Raw genomic sequence first — 11,983 nt, 5'->3', positions numbered from 1 at the left:
ACCAAAGGTTTCCAATTTTTAATTTATAACTATTGGGTCAACTAATTATGAAACTGGGTGTGGTTCATATAAACCCTATTTTAAAGATGTTTCCGAATTTCTCTGCTGATTTTTATCTTCTTTTTTTTCGTTTCTTTTTTGGCTAATACTTCCCAAGATTGCAGAACTATATACAAAGATATTTTTTAATACAAATTAAATATTAAATAATATTCAAATTAAAAAATAAAGTTGTATATAGTTATGTAAGTTTCCAATTAACTAATTCAGACAATCAGATATCCTGTTTGCTGACCTTGATCCTTGGTTCAGCCGAAGCAACTTATAATCATGCTCATTGAGATTCGAAGCAAAAACACTGAATGATTACCTGTTTAACGTCGAAATTCTTTGACATATAAAGCTTATTCAACACAAGCCTTAAAAGTATCTCTTTCCGCTCAGCAAGTTGATCACCAGTTGTTTGAACAAGAATATTGACTAATAATCCCACATCAATTAAAGCTCTTTCACAGGTCTGAGGATTCAACAAATTACTGGCTAACTCTAGAGCATAATGAAGAGCACTTCGACCTTCACTGTCTTTTAAGGAACAGAACTGAGATGGAGAAGTGACAATGTAAGCCCGTAAGAGTTCAACCCCTTCCTATAAAAAAGTAAATGATTTATTAGACCATACCTGCTTTTTCCAAAGTAAACAGAGAAATCTTCAAAACTAGACGGGGTTTTTATTCCAACACTTGAAGAGGATGTGCAAGCGAAAAACCGTTGATATAGGAAATTGAGCCATTGGCACAGTTTAGTAAGACAATATATTATTTATTGCAGGTTAGTTCGGAACTTCACGGTATCTTTGCTAAACACCGTTTCTCCTATTCTGACTTAAAATTCAGACGATTATGGAACCGACTGAAACAGTCTATAAGACAAATTTTCTCGAGTATTTACGTTTTACTCAATTACTCGAAATTAACAGAGAACAGATTTACAGTAAACAATAGAAATTGCAACAAGATCAAATTAAAGAAATTTGAAAAACATAAAATTAGACGCGTTTCATTAAGTAATATAGGAGTTAACAAAACAGTCAAGACATGGGAGTAAAAGACCCCTTACTTAGAACTTCCTTATTGAATAGAATTTTCTAAATAATATTTTATAAATAAAAAGAGATCGTCAGTTCATATGATAAATTTGAGTTTTTAGTTTGTATAAACTTGCAGAGTCTCAAACGTATAAATTTGCTGAGCAAAAAATACAAGCTGTGAGGTTCATTTCGATTTGTGTCGAAGGTGGTTTTACAAAAGCGGCTAAGAAGTGAATATACATGTAACAAAATTATGAAAGTCTACAGTCATTTTACATCAGTTGAGCGTTAATCTGATGCAGTTTTTGCTGAACATCGAAAGATTTGCTTCTTCGAAAGATTTGCTCTCATTTTCGAAGAAACGAGTCACGAACAGATTTTGGGCAGTTTATTTTTTGATAAGCCTTTTTATACGGTTTTATGTATTCTCCTTTTGTGGTGAGCTAAATGTGTAAAATAGAACTACACAATTTCCTCTAGGCTTTGGCAATTTGTTGTTATAGTATTTACTGCTTAAACAGATCCAGGCTACATCCCAAAAAATTCCATGCTACCCCAAAAAACACATTACTTATAACATCCCCTCTTTTGGAAAATATGCCCTGGATAACTTCGGACGTTCATTAGAAGATAAATTGAAAATTCTACTCACATGTTTAAGTCGGAGGCAATGCTAGAGCGTTGCCTATAGTAAACAGCCATAAGGTTTCAACGTACTTTTATTTATTCATGTATTTTTTTCCAAAAGGAGCTTCCCAGAGAAGTTCCTCAACTTCCTAAGAAGATATTTTTGTTCCCAGAGAAGGAGTGATCCAATAAATTTTGGAGGGGGCTCAATCGATTGCAAACTAGAAGTACAAATGTCCTTTCAAGAGTCAAAAGTGATTGGAGGGCTACCATTCCCCCACCGCCCATGCCATTTTTCCCAAAACTAACTGATCAAAATAGGCACTTTGTTCAAAAGAGTCCAAAAGCCAAATAATAATGCCACCTGGATTGATAACCCCCCTTCAAGGCACTGGGACAAGGGCTTTAAGCTACGCAAGTTAACCACTGTTAAGATATAAGGTTTTTATGGGAAGCTCAGTCGTATAAACTTTGGAGGGGGTCATTTAATTGGATATCAGTTCCAGCATCAATTTCATCAGCACTAAGAAGTTCCAGTGCCCTTTCTAAAATTCAAAAATGATCGGAGGGCGAATCTCCTGTCTATAGGTCTACATTTGCTCTATCTTTCGAAGAGGCGAGTCACGAACAGATTTTGTACAACTTGTCTTAGATAAGCCTTTTTATAAATGTACAAAATATAATTCCATAGCCTTTGCTACATCTTGGCAATTTGTTTTTGTATTATTTACTGCTTCAACAGGACTACCCAATCAACTTCTTGACTACAAAAAAAAAAAAAAAAAAAAAAAGAAACTGAAAGAACATCCGCCCTCCACGAAAATTTGCCCTGGATAATTTTAAACGTTCATTACAAGCGAAACTAAAAGTTCTACACGCAAGGTTTAGTCATAGGCAATGCTACAGCGTTGCCGACAGTTTTGCCACCGGGCCCCAGCACAGCTAAGCAACAGGCTTCTAAATACGGATTCTCATTGTCACTTGTCTTCTAACCGCAGACAATGTAAGCCTCTTCTTGATGTTTTGGCGTCACCATAGGTTCGATACAAACACCCCGGGAAAAATACGAATTCCTCCTTAAATTTATGACCTATTTAGATCGTTTTTGTGGTCAGAAATGTCAATGTGCCAGTAAAAAAAACAAACAAAAAAAAAAAACTATGTAGCCAATTTCGAGGCCAGGTCTCGGCATGTCTAAACGACAAGCATGTATATACTGATTGATATATTTTTTTCCCAGAGGCACTTCATATGGAAAGGTTGGGTGTATATGCTTTGGAGGGGATTCATTCGAATGCAAATTAAAAGGTCCAATGCCCTTTTTAAGAGTCAAAAGTGATTAGAGGGAACCATCCTCCAATGCCGTTTTCTCCCCAAAAGCATCTGATCAAAACTTTAAGATAGCCATTTCGTTGAAAATAATCCAAAGACCAATCTAACAATGTCTCAAGGGTTGAAATCTTCCCTTCAAGCCCCGGGGAGAGGGCTGTACCTCATGGAAGTTGCTGATTGTTAACATATAATGTGTTTTATTAAGAAAATAGGGTATACTTGATTCAGGATCTCCAAAAGTTTGGAGTATTATGCTGGGATTTCAAAGAAATGCTGAAACGGATGCCAGACACAATAAAAGCACATTTAGTCCTTGTTGGTTGTGAATAGAGAATTCAGCAATATCTAAGCCACGGCTGAAGATATTAGGTTGAAAAATTTAACGTATGTTGAGGGGGAGTTGGAGAGAGATTGGAGGGCAACTGACCCCCGCCCCCTCCCTTGCCCTTTTCATATGCCCCCTTTTCTTAACAATGGTCAAAATTTAGCAATTGTTATTTTCTTCAAAATAGTCAAAAGGTTACATAGCTACTCTTCCAGGGATCCCATGGCCCCAACAGCACCGGGTTAAGGAACGTAAATTATGCAATTTATCCATTGTTTAAATGCAGGATTTATAAAAGCCTAACAGACCAAACTTTTCGATAGGGGGACTTTACCTTTGGAAGCCTGGCGACAGCAAGGTCAGTCAAGCCTCCGACAATACATGAAAATATGTGGGAAGACACGACAGAAGTTTCTTTGACTAATCTTGTAATTTCTTGACGATCAATAAGAATCTCTTCAGCCTCAGGAATAAGAGGGTGGCCAAACATCCTAACTCTCATTGAGGCTTCAGGAAACACAAAGTTAGTTCTAAGGAAGGGGCAGAGGGGGGTTGGAGTAGAAGTAGAAACTGATACTTAATCCTATTGATTCTCTGGAATATTTCTGGTTCATACTGTTATTATGAAAGTATCGAATAACATTAAACCCTAGAATGAGCAGATTTCATTCGGTATAGGAGGGCGTATTCCGTAGAGGCTTGAAAATCAATGTTAAGAAGACTAAGTCGCTAAGGTTAGGAACAAGTAAAGATGAAAAGGTGACGTTGGGTAGCGAAAAGAATGATCAGGTAGACAACTTTACTTACCCTGGTAGTATTGGTAGTAGAGACGGTGGGAGCAGCGAAGATGTTAAAATAGAATAGCCAAGGCTCGAGGTGTTTTTTCACAGTTGAAAAAAAGTTTGGAAGAATAAGAAGATAACACTGCGAACCAAGATTAGAATGTTGAAAGCTAGTGATGGTAATGGTCAAATATGGCTCTAAAGAATGAGTGCTCCAAAAACGGACGAAGATCTGTTAGACATTTTCCAGAAAAATTGCCTATGGAATGTTTGGGTACCCAGCTGACTGACCTTATTTCAAACAGTAGGATGTACAAAAAAAGTAGGTTTTGTTCCTGGGTGGGTGTAAAGAAGGAGGATTTGAATAGGATGGAGGAGGAGCGTGCGTAGCTGAGTTAACCTCAGACAGCTTGGTGCTATGGTGTTGTTAGTAGTAGTAGTGGTATAGAAGGGCAACTGCCCCTTCATCATCTCGAAATTCCCCTCATAGTCGCATAAACTTCAGAAGATGCTCATTCGATTGGAAGTTGAGAGTTCTAGTCCATTTTTTTTAAATCAAAAGTAGGTGAAGACCAAGCAGCCCTTGTCCAAGAACCAATTTTGGTATCTGGTCTTATTTTATAAAAAGTGAAAGTGATCACACATTTATGATCTTTCTCTGGTTAAAAAAAAACACAATTACCAACATTTATAGATTAGAGGTTTAAACACCTGCAATAGAGTTCTCTGATGGTTCTGTAGTTAGGGAGGGAGGCAGATGCCTAAGAAAGTGCATTTTAATATCAACGCGTTCTCATTGAGCCTCACTCATTGAGCCATCAGTTGAAGACAGAATTAGTTTTAAGGGAGAGGCACAGGGTGTCGAGGTGTATATTAATATACAACCCCTCTTGTTTTCAGGGAATATTTCTGGTCCACGGTATTATTATAAAAATAAATCCAAAAAAAGTAACATCCCACTGCAAAATGAGCAAAATATAATCCTTATAGAAAGGGGCTGACCAATTGTCACACCCAGCCCTCGCCTATTGAGTCTCCACCCCCCTTTGGAGGATGCTCATTCGATCACAAATTGAGAGACTTAGTCCTTTTCTTCAATTGAAAGTAATTAGACATAAAACAGCCCCAGTCCCTGAACCATTTTCGATACCTGGTCCTTTTTATATCTGGAAAGTGATCACACATCCATGGTCCTTCTTTGGTAAAAAACAAAAACAAAACACAATTCCAAACATTTGTAGACGTGAGCGTTAAACCTCAAAAGTAGGTTTCTCTGCTCGTTTTATTGTTCAGAGTTAGTTCTAAGGAAGAGGCAGGAGGGGGAGGGGTGGAGATAGAAATTAATATTTAATTCGTCTTGATTCTTGGAAATATTCCTAGTCCTCACTGCCATTATGAAAGTAAAGAAGTAACATTAAGCCTAAAATGAACAGAACATATTTTGTATAGACGGTGGGCTGCCACTTCCTCATTAACGACCTCCCCATAATGATCGTAAAAACTTGGGGGATGATCATTTTATCAGAAATTGAGAATACTGGTCATTTTTTATAAGTCGAAAGTGGTTGAAGACAGCCTAGGCCCTACCCTAAAACTCTTTTCATATCATATATATATATATATATATATACTAGCTGTTGGGGTGGCGCTTCGCGCCACCCCAACACCTAGTTGGTGGGGGCGCTTCGCGCCCCCCCCAAGCCCCCCCGCGCGCGTAAGTCGTTACGCGCCATAATAGTTACGCGCCATTGTAGTTGTGTCCCTATGTCCCACCTGTGAATATAGATATATATATATATATGGTTTTAACTACGTAAAACTTGCGAATATACAACATTCTTTGCTGTCCCATTGTCTTTGCATATAAATAGATTGTCAGGTTATCCCCCTGTTTCCCCCGGTGTCCCCGTTGTAGTTGTGTCCCTGTGTCCCGGTCGTCATTTATATTCCCTGTGTCCCGGGTCCCGGTCATCATTTGTATCCCGGTGTCCCGGTCTGTATATACATTCGTTTTTTAGTTTTGTTTTTCTCCTTTATTTTTTTCCTTTTTTTTTCTTTTTTAGCTTATTTAGATTTTTAGATTTTTTAATTTTTTTTATTAGTTTTTAGTTTTTATTTCTTTTTAGTTTTTTTGTCCCGGTCGTCATTTATATCCCCCTGTTTCCCCCGGTGTCCCCGTTGTAGTTGTGTCCCTGTGTCCCGGTCGTTATTTATATTCCCTGTGTCCCGGTCGTCATTTGTATCCCGGTGTACCGGTCTGTATATACATTCGTTTTTTAGTTTTGTTTTTCTCCTTTATTTTTTTCCTTTTTTTTTCTTTTTTAGTTTATTTAGATTTTTAGATTTTTTAGTTTTTTTATTAGTTTTTAGTTTTTTTTTCTTTTTAGTTTTTTTGTAGTTTTTACCTTCTTTTTAGTTTTGTTAATTTTTTTTTTTTACTTGTGTCCTGGTCGTCATTTATACTCCCTGTGTCCCGGTGCTTTGTTGATTGCTAATCGAACATTCCTTTTGTCCTGGTCGCTTTCTCTTTGAGTGTCGTCATTTATTTTTTTCTTTTTTAGTTCTTTTAGTTTTTACCTTTTTTAGTTTTTTTTTAGTTTTTAGTTTTTTTAGTTTTTTACCTTTTTTTAGTTTTTTTAGTTTTTTAGCTTTTTTATTTTTTTATTAGTTTTTAGTTTTTTTGTAGTTTTTGCCTTTTTTTTTAGTTTTTTGTCCTGGTCGCTTTCTCTTTGAGTGTCGTCATTTATTAGTTTTTTCCTTTTTTTTTTTAGTTTTTTATTGGTTTTTACCTTTATTTTAGCTTATTTTTCAGTTTTTTCCTTTTTTTTAGAGTTTTTTTTACATTTTTTTAGTTTTTTTAGTTTTTTTAGTTTTTTAGCTTTTTTACTTTTTTTATTAGTTTTTAGTTTTTTTTTGTAGTTTTTGCCTTTTTTTAGTTTTTTCAGTTTTTTTTTTAGTTTTTTATTGGTTTTTACCTTTATAGTTTTTTTAGTTTTTTAGCTTTTTTATTTTTTTTTTATTAGTTTTTAGTTTTTTTTGTAGTTTTTGCCTTTTTTTAGTTTTTTCAGTTTTGAGGTCACCTAATCCAGTTTTTTCAGGTGACGTCACCTGACACATCCATCCACACATCCACAGACAGACAACTTATTTTTATATATATAGATATATATATATATATATATATATATATATATATATATATATATATATATATATATATATATATATATATATATATATATATATAATAGCTGTTGGGGTGGCGCTTCGCGCCCCCCCAAGCCCTCCCGCGCGCGTAAGTCGTTACGCGCCATTGTAGTTGTGTCCCTGTGTCCCACCTGTGAATATAGAAAGATATATAAATATATGTTTTTAACTACGTAAAACTTGCAAATATACAATATTCTTCGATGTCCTATTGTCTGTGCATATAAATAGATTGTCAGGTTTACCGACTCTTGAACGTGCAACATAAAATTGTCCATGGGAAAAACAATCCGTATTCAGATCTATACCTGATTATTCTAATGATTTCCCTTGAGCTTTGTTGATGGTGATTGCTAATCGAACATTCCCTGTGTCCCCGTCGTCATTTATATATCCCCCTGTGCCCCCTGCATCGCTCTTGTAGTTGTGTCCCTGTGTCCCGGTCGTCATTTATATTCCCAGTATCCCGGTCGTCATTTGTGTCCCAGTGTTCCAGTCTGTAATTTCTCTTTCAGTGTCCCGGTCGTCATTTATATTCCCTGTGTTCCGGTGTTCCGGTCGTCATTTGTGTCCCGGTGTCCCGGTCTGTAATTTATCTTTGAGTGTCCTGGTCATCATTTATATCTGCCGATCGTTATTTATGTCCCAGTGTCCCAGTCTGTAATTTCTCTTTGAGTGTCCCGGTCGTCATTTACATTCCCTGTGTCCCGGTTTTTAGTTTTCTTTTTCTCCTTTATTTTTCAGTTTTTTTCATTTTTTAATTTTTTTTCTTTTTCGGATTTTAGTTTTTTAGTTTTTTTATTCATTTTTAGTTTTTTTTTTCTTTTTTGTAGTTTTTAACTTTTTTTATTTTTGTTTAGTTTTTTTCTTTTTTAGTTTTTAGTTTTTTACCTTTTTTTATTTTTTTTATTTTTTTTTAGTTTTTAAGTTTTTTTAATATTTTTTTTAGTGTTTTTTGTACTTTTTACCTTTTTTTAGTTTTTTTTTTCTTCTTTTGTATTAATGCTAAAGCCAAGGTTCGAACCTGGAACCTCTCGGACCTGGAACCTGGAACATAACGCTTTACCAGCTCGGCTACTTCGGCTTGAATACATTCGTTTTTTTAATTGGTATATGATGAAATAATTCAGACGTCATATAATGACGTCACTCGACAGACAGACAGACGGACAGACAACTTGGATTTTCTTAAATACCTTTAATGACGTCATCGTCATAACAAACATGACGACAACTAACTTCATGACGACATGATGACATGACGTCACTCGACAGACATAACACACAGACAACTTATTTTTATATATATAGATGTATCAGAAACATTGAACAAGAAACTCTTTTATTACCTTTATAGTTGTGATGTTCAGTGTTTTTCCATTTTCACCTAAGGTATGAATAGTTTCGTCTAAAACACGCAAAAGCAAGGGCAGTGGCTGCAGGAGTTCTTCGCCAAGAGGGGAAGTCGACGCTCGTACAATAATTTTCAGCATTCGAAAAACATTACCTAGGCCAGCTTGAATAAAGAAGCTGATTATACATTTTTTTAAATAGTATTCAAACATAATCTGGCTAACTTAGGGGCATATGCAGGGAGACCTTAGGTGGGCTTAAAACTACCGACAACCTAGACGTGCTTAACAAGTTTTCTTAAATAACTCATATTTTTGTCTGTTTCAGTAGTTAACTCGTAGCCCATCTAGTTGTACATTTAGAATTTTCGTTTGGGGCACCACCTAAAAACTACCAGAAGTCCAAAAACTTTTCAGCAAGCAAATATATTACTGTCATAGTCCCCCTTTTAGCTTATTTAATACTATTTGGCTAAAACAGGGCATAATAACAAGTTCAAACACCCAAATTGAAGAATTCTAAAGAATACAATCAAGAGTGAATATACAGTTGGAAAAAAGTTGCAGTTGCACGCACCAAGAGTTTCAGAAGCTTTATTGGGATGACGAGATTCGCCTAAAGATCTCTATTTGTCTTGCTAGACAGTTAGCTCCGCAAGGAGGCTAGTCTAGAAGGAACAGAACTGCTCATATTTTTTAGCTCTGTCACAAGCTCAGCTAATACAACATCAACAATACAACGAGGGAACGGAAATTGGATTTGAAATGCTGCAGCTTAGTGGTTAAGAAATTTCATATCCAGTTCTTCACATAGCTGCCCTAGATATGTAGAAGAGACAAAGTCTTTTTAAAAAGAGAAGTGTCTGAAGAGGAGAATCACCAACGTTGGCGTCTTGGTAGTAAGGCAGTTGTCCCAACACATTCAACTGTCTGCAATGCTATTGTTTAAACCAGACATGCTACTGCCTTCATTAAAGCTAATTCCAACCAGCTTGTTCGTGTCTAATCCAACCTCTAAGCAGAGTTTAATAATCCACTTTGCAAGATCTAGGCCAGTCAAGTCATTTGGGGTGTCGAAACGCAAAAAACTCTTTTCTATTTGATGATCGTCATAAAAACAGACGACAAGAATAAACTGTTCTTTTGAAGTTACATCATTCATCTCATAAGCCACTATCGAAAAATACTTCACAATTTTCACTTTTCCTGAATGACATTGCCTACTCTATCTATGACATCATTCTGCACTGGAAGAGACGCATATTTCGCGCTTTTAGCGGATGATTCGAAATGCTCTCATTATTTTGTGTTCCCTCAATCCATCACCAATCACAACAACTCTCTGAATACTCCTTCATTTTAAGCACTTTTTGTAATGAGATCTCTTTTTGCAAGAAGACCCCGTAGAGTTAGTTCTTGAAAACCCTAGAAATAGAACAGTCTAGACGATTGATCTTAACATTTCTTGGTTTTTAATTATTTTCTTGTGATTTTCCGAGTTCAATTACTTGTAAAACGGAATGTTTTTTTTCCTTCTTGTATTTCGCTAAACATCATAGATTTTTGTACTGCTGCAACATGATAATGTCTTTCATCATGGTGCTTGAAGTCAAGTAAGAGCACCTTTGAGATCAGTATATGGCTACGAAACTAGGCATCGAAGCGTCTGATGTGAGCCTTTACTGGTCTCAGATTTGGCAAATAGGAAGCAGCATTTATAGAACGTGTTGTTTTTTTTAGGACTGAACATCAACCATGAATACTTTTGGACTCATGTATCTAGAAAACGACCTGGTTTTGTCACTATAGCCCTCGCATTCTGGTTAATGATTTCATCATTTGGTTCATCAGGAATCTAGACACAGTTATCACAGGACTGCTAACTAATGTCAAACAATGTGATTATAGGCAGAGTGACTGAGGTGTCTTCTGTCTTCTAAGGTGTCTTGGTGTATTTCACGAAAGGAATTATTACTGCTTTGACTTTGAAATTGTTCTAATTTCTTAGGTAAATTAACTTGAAAAGTTGGTTCAATTTACAAATTTCTTAACTAAAGAATTTAGATATTTTTCAGAGATTGAAATACAGAATATGAGATTTTTTATTCAAAGCCTCCCTTTGATTTCCTGTTTCCTTTATGCTAATTTGACCCTTTTTTAAAAAAAAACTTAACAAACTAATTCATATTTCTCAATTTTATTGAAATTTAACTGTATTTCATATCCTTAAATTCCAAAATGGGTTTTTAATTCTTGTAGCCTAAACGGCTGCATAATTATTAGCCATGTTTCATTTTTGCTTGATTTTTAAGCTAATTCCAAGAGGAGATAGGAGAACTGGCCTCAGAGTCACTGTTCTCCTTTCTTTGCAGGCCTTAGGAGAAAAGGCTTGGTTTAAAAAATGGCAAAATGTACCAAGGCTTCAGAAGATAGGGGACGAAAAATCGCAACAATGGATGTCCAATAATCCGTTCTTGCATACCATAATCAACAACCCTCCTCGCTTATTCAACAACGATTTTATGGAACAGATTATTGGTTGAAACAAGCGACGATCGTGCAAGATTTTTTTTTAGTTATGAGATCAGAAAGCTGGTAATTATAAAGCAGCTTCTGCAACTCTAGTTCTTGTATCCGCCTCCGTTTAACCCCATCTTTCCCAATAATTGAAAGAACCATCTCCTTTCTATGTGTTTAGAATTTGAGGAAAACAGACCAGTTTCGCCAAGAGGGGAAGTCGACGCTCGTACAATAATTTTCAGCATTCGAAAAACATCACCTAGGTCAGCTTGAATAAAGAAGCTGATTATATATTTTTTAAATAGTATTCAAACATAATCTGGCTAACTTAGGGGCATATGCAGGGACACCTTAGGTGGGCTTAAAACTACTCACAACCTAGACGCGCTTAACAAGTTTTCTTAAATAACTCATATTTTTGTCTATTTCAGTAGTTAACTCGTAGCCCATCTAGTTGTACATTTAGGATTTTCGTTTGGGGCACCACCTAAAAGCTACCAGAAGTCCAGAAACTTTTCAGCAAGCAAATATATTACTGTCATAGTCCCCCTTTTAGCTTGTTTAATACTATTCTGCTAAAAAAGGACATAATAACAAGTTCAATTACCCAAACTGAAGAACTCTAATCTTGCTAATCCTTGAATCAGATTAAATAAAAAAAAATAAAAATTTTTAGCTGAAAGTAAGGAGCGACATTAAAACTTAAAAACGAACAGAAATTACTTCGTATATTAAAGGGGCTGCTTCCTCC

General features: G+C 35.8%; 1 protein-coding gene across 2 annotated transcripts in view; it reads right to left on the bottom strand.

Moving 5' to 3' along the window:
- The window catches only part of LOC136035497 (importin-9-like), an 82,823-nt gene that overhangs the window by 58,031 nt on the left and 12,809 nt on the right, over positions 1–11,983 (bottom strand). For both annotated transcript variants that reach the window (XM_065717326.1, XM_065717327.1), the window contains exons 3-4: positions 8,710–8,876; positions 371–646 (exon numbers count right to left, since the gene is read on the bottom strand). In XM_065717326.1, the coding sequence (XP_065573398.1) occupies positions 371–646; positions 8,710–8,876 (443 nt within the window). The remainder of the gene's footprint in view (positions 1–370; positions 647–8,709; positions 8,877–11,983) is intronic.

The sequence above is a fragment of the Artemia franciscana genome, chromosome 14 (genome assembly GCF_032884065.1).
Source record: "Artemia franciscana chromosome 14, ASM3288406v1, whole genome shotgun sequence".
NCBI lineage: Eukaryota > Metazoa > Arthropoda > Branchiopoda > Anostraca > Artemiidae > Artemia > Artemia franciscana.
The sequence above is the reverse complement of the archived record's forward strand: the minus strand, read 5'-3'. Positions and strand labels throughout refer to the sequence as shown.